The sequence below is a fragment of the Opisthorchis viverrini genome (assembly GCF_000715545.1).
Source record: "Opisthorchis viverrini unplaced genomic scaffold opera_v5_159, whole genome shotgun sequence".
In the NCBI taxonomy this organism is placed as follows: Eukaryota; Metazoa; Platyhelminthes; class Trematoda; order Opisthorchiida; family Opisthorchiidae; genus Opisthorchis; species Opisthorchis viverrini.
The window spans coordinates 1,129,592-1,147,215 of record NW_008751816.1 but is presented as its reverse complement, the minus strand read 5'-3'; the positions used below and the strand labels follow the sequence as shown (position 1 = coordinate 1,147,215).

Sequence of the window (17,624 nt, the reverse complement as noted above, 5' to 3'; positions counted from 1 at the left end):
CGTGTCCAAATGCTATCAGCATTCCCTGATTAGACCGGGTTAAGATTACTGTTCACTCAGTATGTGAGCTTGATAACAACTCGAGTGCCTGGGAATATCGTTTACTGACCAGGAAACACTGAATGAAGCGGATGCCCACCTATAATCTTGGAGCATACCAACTCAGCACCTTACGTTCCAATGGGATTGAGTTAAGCAGTTGATAATGTGCTGTGGGAGCATAATAAAGACGATATTCAGATCACATTACTCAGTGATTACTTGCCACTTCACTCGTTTGGACCGTGTTGGCCGAGTAACTAATACAGAGTGCGGATCACCAAATTAACGGAAATTTTTTAAAAATAAAGATACTAATCGATGCCGTTTATACCAAGTGATAACAGCGAGGGCTCCCCGAAGTGTCGTGAGTTGAACTTTCTCACAGATTCACTCGTTTGGATGTGCTTGTTCTGGGACAGCCGAATAGCTATGGGTAAAGATGAAATTAACCAAACCAACTTAAACCCTATCATTTCTAAGACACCGCGGGACGGGATGTTGACACTAGTCATCTTGATAGGTTTTGTTTCTTTCCATATAATAGGGGAACAGCGGATGAACGACCTCCATAGAAAAGTAGCGAAAATGATATGCCCATGCCTATCTTCCCGGATTTCTGGAAATTACACGACTACCCAGAATGAGACTACCCAGAATGAAAACATCATTCGTAAGGCTACTGAAAGCTCCTAGACAGCGCACTACGTACGGATAATGGTGAACAACTGCGTCAGCTGTATTGTGACCGCAAGCTGCCTCAATGTATTACTGACCTATGAAATAGCCGGAGTCGTCTGGGCACATGCTGTAAACCAATAGCCTTCCGGCTACCAACCCAAATCGACCACATTGCCATCAATTACCGATGGCGCGGATCAATGACTGACTACCGCTCGTTTTAGAGCACATCGGTGAATTCCAACCACGTGCTTGTCAGGAATCACTTCCCCCTTAGTTTTCTAAGGCCGCTTAAGGTGCGGACAAATGGCTTGGCAACTGAGAGACTGGCAGATCCGAATGTTAGACGAATGTACCATCGTCTTCTGGAATCGCTTCCGACCCCACCACCATTAAACGTGAATACATGGTGGAACGAGATCGTCACCCCTTTGTATAATGTTAAGAGTTTCGCCTGTGGCACGGTGCCACCAGGCCCACTCAAGCACTGGATATCACAACGAACATTAGCACTGCTTAAATCTCCGAGAAAGACCGTAGCTGGTCTCGAGCATAACTTGGTCCGACGAGCTATCAGACGTCAGGAGAAAGTGAGCGTAAGTGCCGGTCGGAGAATCTGGTGGACATAGAAAGCCAGGGAAATGGAAGAGACCAAGGAATCCGGCAATGCTTGAAGATCAGTTCTTTTGATCCGTGAACTACCTGTGAGAGAAATCATCAAGGATCAGAATGGAACGACCATTTTGAATAAAAAAGAACGCCTCGACCGTTGGGCCGAATACCTCAAACAAGAGTTGTCGTGGCCAGCAGCTGCCAGTCATCTGGAGCCCACAGTTGGAAGAGAACTCTGGACGGTAAACGTGGAACCATCGGCAGCCTCGGAAGTTTACGGCTTCATATGTTCTCTGAAGCGCCATTTGCAAAAAACGGGCTTGTAATGAGTTTGTTAACCACAGGGGGGTCAGCCTAATTCCGGTCGTAACGAGACTCTTATATCACTTGTGCTTTGTCGCATTATGATGGTCCGTGAAACACCGACTCGAGATCAGCGAGCTAGATTCCGGCCTGGAAGGGGTTGCTTTGACCAAATCTTTACACGTACGAACGACCCAGAATTTTAGTATTCCTGGAGTTTCAAGGCGCATTGGACTCGGTCGATTGGTCTGTTCTCCTTGCCACTCCTGCCTATCAAGGAATGTCACGAAAGTTTGTGAACATAATAAGTTCTTTGTATTCTCACACTTCCGGATGTGCGAGCATACAGAGGGCTTTCCAAAAGATTCCATACACCATGCGGTGTACAACAGGGACGCCCACTGTCTCCGTTCCTATTTAATTTCGCGATCGTTGAGATAATGAGACGAACGCTGGAAGGTCTTCAAAACTCTCGTGCTCAAATGTCTTCTGACGAGAACCTTTTTTGATCTGGAGTGTGCAGATGATATCGTCGCGATCTTCGAAGAGAAGGCGCAGATGTTTTTAGATGGACTGATCCTTGGTGTGCACTCTCCACCCACGAAGTATAAGAGCATGCTCCTGGACTTTCAGTCGCTAAAGACACAACTTACAATCTAGGAAGACGAACTAGAAGTTCTGGAGCGTTTTACTTAACTTGAAAGTTGTATTAGTTCCGACTGTAATGTGAGAGATGAAGTCAATGCACGAATCTGCAAGGTTCAATTCGTGTTTGTTAATTTGAGACCCCTATGGCGTCAAGATGGTATATCCCTGAATCTCAGAAGACTTGTGTATCAGGCTACGGTGTGCGCTAGCTGTAAGACTTGTCCTGTTCGAGCGGAAGTCTTCAGGTTTTCAACAATCGTTGTCTCAGGATCACAGCTTGTGTGGGTTGGTATCAGAGAATCCGTACCGAGGTAATTAGAAGCGAGTTTTCGATTGAAGTGTAACCAGCACCAGAAGCTCGGTTAGTTCGGCCATGTATTGCGTGTGCAAAACCATCGTTTTCCGTGCCCCATTCAGAGTGACATAAACAGAGACGTAGCGAACCCTGCGCTTGGCAGGGTAGTATGTGATAGATTACGAAACGTTTATGTGCTGTCAGTGCTATTCGGGTTCCAGGATAGGGACCGCGTAATCCCCACTTCGCATGATTAAAACGCCGCAAGATATGACTGCTAATCGATGTCAGCGGCGTTCTTGTTGTCTGTTTCTATCAATATTTGCTGAATGGGAGTTTGGATGTGTAGGCACCTCGGAATGATTATATTAAGCTAGCCTGAAGTCTCTTCTCTGTCCACGTTTCAAACAATTCGTGGCTGCATAGCAGCAAAGCATCAGTGTTGAACAGTGATGTTATGCTGTTGCTGCTGTTGTTGTTGTTCATGATGATGATGATGATGATGATGATGATGATGATGATGATGATATTTATGGCTCCGAGATGACATCGAGTTGGACGTTGCGATTTGAGTTATTCTACTTTATGGATCAAACACGTGGCGGCTAGGTGTAGATCATCGGTGCGTTGCATGGATCTGGTGTCAACATCAGGTCAATAAAGTTGAGGTATGCCAGGTGACTTTCATGCAGTAAACTCGTCAGATGGACAGCTAACGAGCTTAAATAAACGTTGTGTTCTATTTGAATACTAAATTTTGCAGAGCTGACAGAATGTTATTTTGATATTTCCATCGGGAAAGAAAATCCATACATTCGACAATTTTTACAGGCAAAGTTGGTTATCAGTTGTCTTTAAAGGTGAATAGTAGAAGGGCAACCTGATTGAATCGTTCGATATGTTTGTTGGAGTACTACGATAAATAAACTGGAACTATTGGTGTTTTTCTCCTTTGATCAAATTGACCCAATACACTACAAAATGGAGCTGTTTTCGAAAGTCATCGAAGGGTTGATAACCTGTTCACATTTGTTCTCTTCCGGGAGGCAATCTCCTTGGCATGGTGGAGCAAGCTGCTACGACAGGCACGACTGCTTAGCGGTTGTAAGGAAAGCACGGATGTTCTCTTGGTTCTCTTCCTCGACTCGCTGTTTTCAATGAGAACTTCAACATACCAAACCATCAGCTGACCGGGCAGCAGCTGACTAGGTAGCAGTGCCGCCACTTTATTGGTTAAAAATTGCCGAGAATACTTCCATTTATAACGAATAAAGACTGTCTCTGTTACAAGAAACATGTGTTTTGAAACTTGCGGACCACACCTGATCATCCCGTTTGTATCACGTCAGATGCGCACGTTAGCGAGGAAACAGCGTGACGAAACATCATAACACAGTATTTCGTTAGTTTAATTATATCTGTGTGCATTTTTCGGCAGACATCCCTTCACCGTATCGGTCGATATCTTGTTTACTGTTCCTTGTTTAAACTTCCCCAATTATCGATGGTTTTCTAGATGGCTTTGTCTAACTTTTAATTTAGTCCAGAACGACTGACAAGTTTTTCTGTCTGCCATTTGAACCAAAGAGTAACGGCCCATTTTAGAAAGCCAATCCTTTTAACCGATACGCGAAAATAGCCCAACTGAGTGCCTTCACCGTCATATTGATATAAAATTACTATACGGTGGCTAGCCAGCATGATCTGGATTCACAGATTCACCATGCTGTTGCTGTCAGCAAATGCGGCTCCAAATTTAAGTCGGCGCACCGAGAAAAATACCGTTATCATGTCAACCAGAAGAACTTTCTCATAGATCGGTTAGAAGATGCTACACATTATTGAGTGCAAGCAAAGCAAGTCCGCAAAGACAATCAGCATTGGGTCGGGCCCCATCTACCTGATTGAAGAGAAGGTCACAGGTGAAAAACTCTTGGAACCGACTGAGTAGTCATTGCTAGCTACATGTTTTCTTAAAAGGTAGCTAACACAAACGCTAGTTGTTGCCTCTGACGTTGTAGCTAAATGTCACACTCTACACAGTGGTTTACATACGAAATGTCTTTGAATTCCAATCAATAGGCTGTTCTTTTTGAAGACAGGTCCTACTTTGGACGTGTACCGTATCTCGTACTGTAACAGGCATTATGCGCCTCAACCCTCCTCTTGCTAATTAAGCATTCTGTTCTTGAACTAGAGAAAGCATTCGAGACAGATGTGTTGCTCTTGCGGAGATCACCACTGTAACACAATATGAACCAACTGCAGGCCACGAGAGGATACAAAGGAACAAAGTGGATTCATGATCTAAGTTCACTTGCTGATTCCACAACCAATAACAAAAAATTTAATGTTTCTTTAAATTTTTGCCAAAAATGTTTTTCGAACATGTTCCGCAGACAAGCATACCTACTTGTGGTTTATTTCCGCACCTATCGATTGCCCGTCTGTTGTGCGGCCTTGTCCTCATTTCAACAAGTTGCCATGACAACCATCTTTCAAAACTTCGTGCCAGATTGTGCTCTAAGCGTGTTGTTGCACCGTCCCAAATAACAACCAGACTCACGTCACATGCAAACATCACGGCGGGGATGCGATTGATGGGGCTGATGGATCGATATTCGGGAATGCTCTGAGCGTGAGTAAAACCCAACCTCACGGTTGTTCAAAAATGCTGAAAATATGTTGGTAGCCTAATAAAACACACTGAAGCACAGAGAGTGATTGTATGCACACGCCTTCAAGAAATTGATCTAAACATTTTGAGAGAGTAGGGAGATCTCCTGGGTGTTCATCGGCATCTGGTAACATTCTCAGTGCCAACTTACTGTTGTTCTCTAGGATGCTTCCACCTGTACTGCGCTAACCACGGTGGTTTGTAAGGGAGAATCCCCACAATTGCTCTCCTTACCAGGAGACCCTACGAGGGGAAGTAGGTCCTTTCAGGGGACGATTTCTCCGATTGTAACCATCTGTCAAGGAGGCAATGCCTTAAGGTTATGGAGCAGACACCAGCAAGGGCATTGAAATGCTTCCCAAGACTAAAAGCAACAATGTAAAAAACGTAGTCTCCGTACTCAGTTATGTAAGCCAGCTGTCATGGTAAAGGGCTACTGTCAAAACCGCTGCCAATAGCCTGTCATTGCACTTTAAGAGTAAGTCCTGACTTACTATGATTTGGCCCTGAATGTGTGCAAGTCTCTTGTGAAATTCAGATTGGTAATACGCTGCTGGCTTGGACCGTGTGATGAAACAAGCCTCGATAACTTCAGTTCCCAATGATTACCATTGTTTTTGCTGTTGTGTAGGGTAAAAATGCGTTGGTTGGTAGTTTTTAGTAGAGTTTGGCGACGCCGGTTATATTTTCTTGGCATAGCACGACACTATTGTTTCAAACGTAACGACGTCTGACGTGAGGCACTCTTAGAGTGTAACCTTTCTTCAGAGAGTCGTACACCAGATCGGAGTTGACAAGCGATGTTCCAAAGTCTTATCCTCTCCTCAGTGGATTATACTGAAACACCTTTAACTAAAGTTTCCCTTATGTTCTACGTAAACACCAAATTCTCGACTCACATTCGCAAATCGAAATAGTGTTCGCGAGAAACTCAACAAATGTGTATAAAAATTCGGCATTCGCGTAGGACATAATGCTGGTGACACTACACACACCAGGTGAACCCCGAGAATGACGAAGCCGGTCGTGAACTGTCGAAGTGTTTTTCAGTAACCTTATAAGTAGTGCATTTCGTTGAGCATTGTAAACGGAGAATTCAAGTGAATTCTCGGTAACATCAGCGTCATTTACCAGTGTGTGCAATTGGTCAAATTATCTCAAAGTCTTATCTCGAAGTCTCATTTAGGGGAGCACCAGGCCGTTCGTAAGGACTGATAACCCATCTACAGTAACACCGTAAAAAGCATAACAGGAAATAAGAGTATTTGGCTTTCGCCTGAAGCTCAGCCCTCCTCACAGCCACCGCACGTTGTACTCGTGAGTGATACAGTCACCAACTTCAATAATTTAGTATTTTGTAAGATATTCAAAGCGGTTTAGACCTTTAGAAGGTTCCAGCAACGATGTATTAGTGCCTTATCTTTCTGGTGAACAGTTCGCTCCACTCAGCATCAGGACTGCGTTCTTCGATACGTTCGCCAAATTGGGACAGGCTAATTCCTGTTGTGGTTTATCAGGGAGAGGACTCATTTTTCATGACATATTTCTATCTCGTTGCATTCAGCTGCATGCTGTGTCCCCAGAAAGTAATTTTCAGCTATGACTGTTCACTGGGGTGAAATGTCTGTGCCGGAATATCAACTTCAGTGGTGTATGGGGTACATCGTGTATGCTCTGGTGTGCCTGATTATAAAATTGAGAGACGCACCACAAGATCCTCTGCTGTTGCCAGTCCTCTAATTTGTTGTGATATTCTTTGCCTTACTAATGAATAGACAAGTTTGGACTTAGCATCTGGCTTGAAAAGATTGCTTGCTTGCACAGTAATTTAGAAAATGTGTACAACCTTTAAGGGTGTGATATACCCTCAAAAGAGAAGTGAAAATTTAGTGAGTTGATTGGATTCCCCTTCTTTATACGTCTAGGCTGAGAACATTCTCCTGCGACAACCGTATCCCTCCACAGACGTCTTTATCACTGACTTTGGATTGGCGACCGTACTTACAGAGGGCAAGCAACATCGTGAACTTGCTGGCACACCGGATTATGTTGGTGAGTATTAATGAATGTATATCATCTATTAGAATTAACCAGATCCGGGAACGCCTGCAGATATAGTAACAAAATTTCACATGATCCTTTATCCGTGATGCCTCCGAAGCACACGATTCATTGTTCACTTCACTTGAGTGACGAACTCGCGAGTTTTGATATGTCAACCCGAACGTGTTTATTCAATGACACCCTTTGCTACCGTCCAAAAGACCACCGACCAAACCAGCGAGCGACTTACCTGCACCCTTAGATCCTAGTTTGCGTTGCTGTTTTATCTCTTGGTTTTCCATCGGTTTCGTACTATGTCCATATAATATCTGTATCGAGGTGTATTTTGTGGAGCTGTGTTCCATCACACTGTCGCGCATTATATTATGCTGTATCAGTTAGTACTGCACCAGTATTTGGTGTGTAAATGTACATATCTCTCGTCCTTACACCCTGGATATTGCAAAGTATTGAACCTTCAGATTAACTAGAATTCATACTGTATATACTAACCAGCCGGCCATATGAGTGCCTAACATTGGATCTTGTCCAAGGTAACTCTCGCCGTCCACTGCTAATCCTCATATGATTTGACGATTATGGGTCGTCATTTGGGCATCCTAATGGCTTCAGAGCTCTCCCCTTTCGTTCACCCCCTGGTCTGATTTCTCTGAGTTCTCTTGGATTCCACAGCTCAGCGCAACTCTCATATGGTCTATGTAACGGGCATACCACGAAAGGGATGCTGCCCCACAAATTCGGGCTAAGGAACAATTACAGTTATTCAGAATTATTTCTGAGGTCGATGAGCCTCTGTATTTTCAAATAAGGCGTCACAAGGATATTCAAATGTTTCAAACAAAACGGCGGAGCAGCGCAAAACCTTTTGCCTTTATTAGGGCCTCCCAGCTCGGCTCAAGCGTTATCGGGCAAGTAAATCCCTGGTAAACAGTCAGGGCCGCACCCACTTACACATACACGTTGGAGAGACCTGGGCAACTGGTTGGTTCATTAAGTGAATCCAGTTGTAATCCGCTGTTTACTCAATCGACTGATTTGATTCATAACTCCAAGCAGCAACCATCAGCTGTTGGTGCTCGCTCGGGTAGCAGTTTTTAATTATTGGTCAGAGTCACTCAGGTGGTCCAAGGAGGACGTAAGCCCTATTGAAGCTAAGTTTTCTAGAAACAGATCACAACTATGACACAAACGTCCGATCAAATTCACATTGTAGGGTCTGATACTTATCACCCACCTAATATAGATCAAGGATCAGAAATCACTCGAATGATGGAGGATAGTTATACTCACCAGATCAACCAGCAGTTACCCCATTTGTTCGATTACACATCGGGATCTACCTCTAGTCTGCAGTAAACCAATACCATTTTGCGGTCGCACTTTGCTCTCTTGACCATTCGCCTATTATCGTTTGAGATATTTTCTACGCGAATCCCCTGGGTATTTGGTGGAATCCGCAAAATAATGTAAAATAGTTATAAATTGCAATTTACGGGTTATAAAATATTGACTGCTGATCAGGCGAAGGCACATCAAGCTTGGCAGTGGACTCAAGGGAATATCGTCAGTGTGCGAACACACTGCTTGAGTATGTGCAATTTCTACAGAGTATTCAATATCTTTAATGTGAGTGGTTTTTATGGGGCGGGCTAGAATGCAGTTTGATTGGCTGGTTTGGAGTTAATGTAGTGCTTGGTCTGGGCATCTCGCATCCAGTTGGGAACCTCCATTTCAGTAGTCCTTATCCCTTATTCCTACTGATCCACTCTGTCCTCTTTATGTGCTGCATTCCATCTAGTCTTTCTGCCACCTCAACAGCCGAAAAAGTCGCCTGACTTAAATTTATTCAGAAATTACCAATCGTAAAATGGGAATACTGATCAAACTACAATAAAATAATAGCAACACATGGATCACAGAGCAGTGTGTTTCAAACTTGCACATAAGAACGTAGTGTTAATGGAGATTATGGTGTGCCTTCTAACTCTCAACGATCTCAGTCAAGTCTCTAGTCCATTATCCTCGTCAAAATCCTCACAAGTGTCTAATTTGGTGTGCGAGTATGACATAACTCACAGAAATTCGGAGTGCAGGGTCATCCTATAGGCTTAGAAATGAGCAAACCGGTAGTGGCCAGTTCAAGTCTATTCATCATTTTTGTGAGCAGCACCATATGAAGTACAAGCAGCGCAATGCAAGGATGACGGGAAAGGGTGGCTGCATAAACGAACCTGGATATTCAGAATTCACTCTTTATCTGCGGTTGTGAGCCGTTCGACGCTGCCCAAATCCTGCACCTTGTTAGGTTTCTGGGAAGGACATCATGCAATCCATGGGTAATAAGCGGTTTTGGACGCGTTTTGTGGACAAAAAATTACGGATCATACAGGAAATGTTCAAACGCACACGGAGTAAGTGCGTAGGAGGACAAGTAAGACCAATTATCCCACGGTCTCATGGCATCGCGGATGTTCACCTATTACGGAACGGGGGATCAAAACATAATCCGACAAGAGAAGAGGCCAGTATCTGGCTATCCATAGTGAGGATACACATGCAGCTAAATTATGGAGAACTATCCAAGTCCTAAAAAATGAAAGTTGTGACGAACTCATCATCGAGTTTGACTCCGAAGGAGTGCTGTGCCACCTTCAAAAGTACATAGCTTATGCTTTTTGTGCGCTTTATATAAGGGTCGGAGCCGACATGTAAATAGCAGTTGTTCTATCATATCTCACACGTACGAACCTGCCTTCCAGTTGGAGATGGTTCATTGTTCGTGAGGACTGGGATTTAGGCAACGACTGATATGCATTGGCGGTTTGCGTACGATGGCGTCCAATGCTGCAAACCTACAAGAATCGATTAGCCTGGGTGCTGCCGTAATGGCACAGAGTAGCGAAACATGAATGAAGTGAACGATTGCTAGGAGGTCAAAACGAGGTATGTCCAAAAGTAGCCTCAATTTTAGAGTGCTCCTGGTGTAATGTAAATCCGATTGGTGTTGGGGAACTTGTCTGGTTTCGGTGTCGAGATCAGATTCTGCAAACCATGTGAGCTGAACCGTCGTATGACCCATCTGCCCCAGATGCTTTTCCGAGGCAGACGAATGGTTAGGTTCTCATTGGAACACTGTATGAGGCTGTTTAGCTATCAGTTGATAGTGCTTCTGACCCTGCGCTAAACATGACGACCACAGCCTCCATACCCTCAGACACCACCGGAGATTGCAATTATTACAGGTCCTTGGCCTTGGGTTGTTTGGGGAGTCCAATTAAAAAAGCTTTGTGCACCAAATAGTAAATGTTTGGCACATAACACTGCAAAACAGCCACATTTAACACCTGGTAAAAATAGACAGGCATAAAGGTAGTGGAAAATAGACAAACTTCAGACGCGATTAATTTTTTGTATAACTATCATCAAATGAATGTCAGATCCCATAGAGAAGAGCAAGATAGCGGTAGGTTCCGGTGCTGACAGACAACAGTTTGAATTTGCGTGGCATTCTGGAAGTAAATGAGTGGGACTAAAGTGGATAAATGGAATCCGAAACAGATTTAAAAGAAAGGTTCCAACAAGCATCGTCGAGTTCGCCAACCAGAAAGTCACTTGCTGTCAAGATTGCTTTTCCGGAATTTGTCATTCTGAAAGGTAGCATTGAAGTTGTTCGATTGAATATTGGAACTTTGAATGAGGGACAGTCTGGAGTCAGCTGAATGATCCATGATTATCAGGTGTCTCATAATGGACTGTGCTGTCTCGGGGATGTGAGATTGTGACCAGTTTGTTTAGGCACTCTTCGAAAAGGACGGAGAACTGTGCTGTAGTTAGACAGTTAGGCGAACAGTAGGGGAAGGAAGATAACAGGGTCCTCATGTTTGGTTGAGGTGAAATCGAGGAGCCACCACAGACTTCGCTATTCTTAGATGTGCGACCGGAAAGCCGTGGTCTAAAGCAGCCATCAGATTGCGTTTAATTTGTGCACAATTATCGTGACACCAAATGGTTACTGTAGAAAAACCTCCTTATTTTCTGTCGTCGGCAACCACATTTGCTTCAGTTTTTTGCAGCTTATTTATCCGGGTAGGCGTTCTTCAGTGGATTTTGTTTCGAGAATGGTTATGCTGGGTTTATGTCCGCATGAACTATCAGGTGACCAATGGCAAACACATCAAGTTCTGCCTAATTGCCAAAATCTGTGTAGGATTGCTTAAATAGATGGAGCTCTAAGCAGCAGTGAGAACTTCGATGGTTTCCTTTCCTTGTCAAATTCTAGCTAAACGAACGTAATTTCCTCTGAGATTACGTTTTCAGCAAGCAAAATAAGTGACAACATAAATATGTTGCTTTTCTACAAGTGTGCAAATTCTGAAAGCCTTTTCCAGTTACTAGATATAACAAGCTTATATTTTTAGTCTAATTCATTCGTTTGAAAAGTTTTACTTTTCTGGGACCAGAATTATGGAGGCGGTCATACAGACTCAGCACGGAATGATCGGGATCCCCTTCCTTTCTTCTCACTGTAGGGCTCTGCCCACAAAGATGCTGCTATAGTTGTTGTTGTTAGTGATGATAATGAGAACAAGAGGTATTTGCTGCTGGACAATAACATGAACGTTATATTGGTTGAATAATATTGTCCTATCCTACTAAAGCCAGAGGAGCACCCGGCTACGACTACTCATCATGTTCCATTTGCGCGTGAGCGGTGGAATAACGTTGGGCACTGGTTGGTGACGTAAACAGTTTCCAGACAGCATTCCAACAGAACACGTTAGATACGTTCTCCGAGCAGACAATGATGTTTGACCACCATATTATGTCTGTTCAGTAGGATTTACAGTGACCTAATGCTAAGATGTGGACAATGTGACTGAATTTTTCTTTGAGCTGCAAACTCCAAAAAGTGCCGAGAAGACGAAATTTTGTTGGGGTTTAAAGTGAGTCCCACTGAAAATATACCAAAGTTGAGGACTGAATGAATAAGGCTCTCCTTAAAGGTGCTATAGAGAGAAGGTTATTGTCTTCTCGACATTTCACCAGAGACCTCAGCAAATTTTGGAACAATCTGCCTGAAAACACCAGGATAGACAACCCCATCAGGAAACGAAAGTCACAAAATTTCGCTAGATTCGAAAACTTGCACTCACGAGTTACACTGACAACTCAAATATGTTGTTTAGTGCCACCCATTCCTTCTAATAAGTTGGTAGTGAACTTGGCTCCATACGACATAGATCTTTTGAATTTCTATCTTCAGTGGTTGGCAGTCATCTCTGTAGTACCGCACGACCTCCTGTTCCCGGTGCAGTGCAAGGTGAAACCTGTGCATAGTTTTAGTTGGTCAGTAAATTAGATAGGTAATCCTCTACCTCATCAACCAAGCTCCGTTTTTTCCTGTCACTGTAATCGATGGTTCGAATGGGCATATTTTAATGCGCGTGTCGCGCAGCTGCACACGCTTAATGATGGAGTGATGTTGGTGACTCACTGACACACACACACACACACACCTAGCAAACAGATCCAGGTGCACCCGCTCCACCAAGGAGGAAGAAGCATATAATCGACAAACTATTTTGATCGAATTGTGGACACACTTGTGGCGCTTGCCACAAACGACGACGTCATTACATACAGATTGGTATGTTCCAGATTTTGGGTCTCTAGCCTCCAGAATTAGGCCGCATACCAGGATTCAGCATGTCCAATGACCGTTACATCATCGTGGAGGGTGTGAGTGACGGATGGGGAGAAAGTTTCGGAGCGTGATTTCGGTATAGACTTCGAAAAAATGATGAAAAGTCAGAGCTCTTATTACGCAATCAAGTAAAAAAGCTGTTTTTTGGTGAAAGATTTTTTACCGTCAATTACATGGTAACAACTGTCTGTGACTTTGGTTTTTTTCATCCCACAGCTCCGGAAATCATAAATTATGATCCGATTGGTTTCTCAACCGACATGTGGTAAGTCAAGTCCTTGAAACCAATAACAGTGTGTTTTCTCCGATTTCGTGTTCAGATAGAAGTTCAGGATATAAAATTCATCCATTCCCTTATCTTCTCCCCTGGTCTCACTGTGGGGATTCACTTCTGAGAAGCAACATGTCCGGTTTGACAGTCTTCATACAAAATGAACTGCAAAGTTTTAGCGGATTAGTGACGAGAACCACTAGTGAAGACCACAAGTTTTCGGTAATTATTATGCTGTTCAACAGCATTATAAGTTTGGAAATTAGTTGATTCAGCATGCGACGGGCTGGCAGTTGCGCACAAATCTCATAGATTTAGTCCACAGAATATACCTGCCTTGGCTTGGCCTGTCGTGACATTCCCTCGTAAGGTTTCCTTGCCAAGTCTGAGCCGAATGAAGGGTCCTGATGTTGCTATTTTGGACGCAGAAAGGAGAGTTTAAGCATCCAAAAACAATGAATTCGACTGAAGACATACAGTTTGACTTCGTTTGACTGCTTTCTGATGAATCGGAATTCACAGAAAATTTATACTTTTGAGCTGTCAAAGCTTCTTCCGATTGCAATGAATCTTTGTAGTCCGGCTTGTACAGGCCACCCGGGGTTGAAGTAAATCCGTGGGTAATGTGCCTTTTACTCTACCTTTTCAACTCTACCTGGTAAATGTGCTCTCGATTCGTAAAATTTCTATTCACATTTTCACTATAAGTAGAATGAAACAGGTAGAGAGAGGTGCTGTCAGCTTTCCCGAGCTTAGGTGAGAACACTTAGAAAGCCAGGACACACACAGGAATCACACACCTTCTGTGAGTAGCTCCCATCTTAGGAATGCACGAGAGAAGTTCCTTTTGCCATTTTCATGATACTCCGTTGAATTTCGTCTAAGATGATGGCATGCAGAAGTAAACCTACGAATCTCACGTTTGTCGTTAGTTGTTTGAAAAATCGCCCAGGCTAGAACCCTGTTATTTTTCGGTCGGTTGTCCATCATTTTTATGGCGACTTTATGAAGAGATTTCCAGTAGACAGTTCGTATCTCAGTGCCTTGAACTTCGGTGGAGTCCAACAGAGGGAATAATGTTTGACTGTTAGCAGCTTCCCCCCTCAGTATGAGCGTTGTTTCTTTCCTGAGTTCTTTGGAGGGGGTTGGTCAGCACATATCGAAAACCCTCAGGACTATAGGGGTCGCCGACTCAAACAACGAATAAACCAGCAGAATTATGATAGCCGACCAATGTAACAAAGCGCCATTGGCTGTGTACCGCTTCGAGTCAACTGGAACCAAACACCAGGGCGTGAAAAAAATCAAGTCTGACCGAGAAATTTCACAAAACAAGTTGTCTGTAGCTGTATAAGCGACTGGAAAAAGAGCACCGACTTCATCTCTATCTGTTGTGTGAGAGATTGCTTTGCGAATTCACAACCGTGTGAACAACTTGCGGTGAAACTGAGCGTAATTTTCTCTGGTTCGCTTAGTAGTCGATTTTGTCAGAAAAATCGAAGCACTGTGTATTTACTTTATCGCTCTCTATCAAAACTGGCAATTAATCGGCACTAGAAGAACAATCGTACTGCCGCTGACATTTGTCCACAAACCAGAGTTTGTCCTCAATGAAGTTATTACATTGGAAAGAATTCCAGTTCCGGGCGTCTGTTTACATGCGTGCGAACCCATTTGGGACATACCGCAAATTCCACAACGATGAACTACTTTCAGAAAGGCATTATTCATCCTCACCATTTCCTTCGCCTTGTTGTGGTCCCTTTTTTCCTCGTATAAGCTGTGTTTTGTCAAGCTGTGTTCACAGCCCCAAACTGTGCAACAGTTAATAAGTACACGTTCATTTTCACATGGATGATCCTTTAAACTTGCACTTTTAAGGCTTTATTAAGCACAGAACACGTGAGTAGCTTGAACCGTTGTCAAAGAGCAATTTGTGCTCGGAAATTTTCAGAAGTACTATACGACGGGAAAAGGGGAATTGGAAAAATGTTTTAAGTTTCTGAGCGTCAATGGTCTTGTTTCCCTTTGAACTAAGCGCGCAAAGAGACCGTTGTCGTGCGGAGAAATATGCCGCTAGTTTTCACTCTCTGTGCGTATCCGATCACGCACTGTGTCTACGCATTCTAATCAGAATCGTTTTTTCTGCATGTCAGACGACAATTTGTGGCGAGGGGGCTTGCTCCTAAAAGATGGATTTCGTCGGTGGAATAGCGAAATCACATTCGCCACCCTTCCAAAACCGTTCCACTTTGGGCAAGCAGTGGATTCTAGAGAAAACACACTACTCAATAGGTTGCTGAAAAATCTACGGTAGGTGGCAATCGTTCTCACTTTTAAGGATTTCATCAGTTAGGTGTAGCACTTGAGTCTCCGTGAGCCTGACGTTACACCTGAACTCAAGTTAGAAGCAATTTGAGAAACAGTAATCTGCTTCTAACAGGAGCTCGAATCCGTGAATCACTTGTTCACGAGGCCATTAACTGAATGTGTGGCACAAGCAGCTTCGGGTTTCATTTGGAAACTTAGAGACTGAGCTTACTTGATGAGCACCGAAGAGGGCAGAACCGATGGCGGGCTGTTATACTTTCCAGCAACCTTTTGAGTAGTGTGTTCCGTTTTAAATATGTAGTGTTATACCTCAAAAACAGTACCAACTAAAAATGAGGCGGTTTTGTGAAGCACTGTCAGCTGAAGAACGCTATAAAAATAAGGTTCAGCTGGATTAATTGGCCTGTTAGAACCAAATTGATGTAAAAATGAGTTTATTTAGCGAAGCAAAAACATCATTTGATTAGGACTGAAGTTTTGCCGTTGTTACCACGGGTAGTATTCGAACGGCACTGAAAACTTTGTTCGAGTCTCCGCTGTAGTATTTTTTACTCTGAATAGTACGCTCTTACGAACGTGAACCCCATTATCCAGGTTTTAAAGTGATACCTGTACTCTTCGTTGAGCTGTACAACGTTTTCGCCAACTTTCCGTCGAAAGTCGGGTTGACTGCATCAATGTGTAACGGCGTATTAGCATGTGATCTGTGCACCGGCGAACCGCTATAGCGCTTTGTACTACGAACCATTAGGCTGAAAGTGTTCTGTGGTTTTTGGGAACTCCATTTTGATAGTTTAGGGATTCCAGTGGAGTGTTTCTCAGTTTTAAGTGGACAAATAATTTAGTTATGTTGACACATCCCCTTTTGGAAGGCTACAAGAGGAACATCAAGGTTCACCAACTCTCACTTTGACTGGCACCCATCATTCAGACCTGAATCTGTTGAGAAGTTCAAATATGAAAAGTGTGAAAGGTGTAGTAGCTTCAGATTCAAAAATTTACCACCGTACAAAGATTAATCGGTATTGCAAAAAAATGTAAGCAAATCATAGAGCGGCCACTTGAAGCTTTTCTGCGCGATCGCTCATAAGTTATTCTCTGCTTCATAAGCTCATTTGACTTTATTGTAAGCTTTTAAGAGATATTTCTTTTGCGGTAAAATATTGTCTGATGTTTTTGTAAAAAAAACCAATTGACAACGTAATGATAACACCAACTGTTGGGAACCATTGTATTCATTCAGATTTTGTACCGAAGTTATTAGGATTTTCCAGAGTGATTCAAAGAATGTAGAGCTATCAAGCGCCCCCTACAAATGCCACTGAAGATTGCCAAACCCACCAGAGCGTCAACTTTATCCGTCCAAGTCATATCACCCTTAATGTATCCAGTTATGCACACGAGAAGCATGCCAGAGCTTTTGTCGTGAGCTAATTTTGCCCAAGAGTGCTGTTTCATGGGTGCAGTGAATTTTGATATCACTGTGAGTCGTCGTGAGTTAATTATACTACTGTTCAGACACTTGTAGCCAAACGATTTGGCCTTCTGCCACTTGCTGGAGGGTTGCAGGTTCGGATCTCAGTGTTTTTAGGCTGTTTGGCACAGATTGCTTCTATCCACAAAGCGAATTTTCTCCAACCCATCGTTAGTTTTTGTGATAGATTGGCTTAGACCACCACTTAGTTCAGTAGGCACGAACATAGAGAGAGAAAAAAACACGTGAAAGGTTACAAAATGAGTTTGTGGTGTTTACACCGGTAACCGAAAACCTCTAGGCCTATGCGTACATTCGAGCCATTCTCGTAATTTTAAAATAGTTTTCCGGGGTAGGACTGATGAAGCCTAAAAACCGCTTTGGGTGGTTGCACGTACAACTTGGGTACCGTGCTCTCCCAGATGAGTCGTGACCTGATAAATCTCAGTAATAAAGATTGGGAAAAGAACCGGATGAGTCGATATCAGTTCATGATGGAAGATATCCGAATACTGAATGTCCTTT

General features: G+C 43.4%; 1 protein-coding gene across 1 annotated transcript in view; it reads left to right on the top strand.

Moving 5' to 3' along the window:
• T265_07152 (hypothetical protein) overlaps positions 1–17,624 on the top strand; it is a gene marked incomplete at both ends in the record, with an annotated part of 51,862 nt that overhangs the window by 16,575 nt on the left and 17,663 nt on the right. The window contains 3 exons of the mRNA XM_009172596.1: positions 1,017–1,316; positions 7,181–7,307; positions 13,240–13,288. Coding sequence (XP_009170860.1) covers positions 1,017–1,316; positions 7,181–7,307; positions 13,240–13,288 — 476 coding nt within the window. The remainder of the gene's footprint in view (positions 1–1,016; positions 1,317–7,180; positions 7,308–13,239; positions 13,289–17,624) is intronic.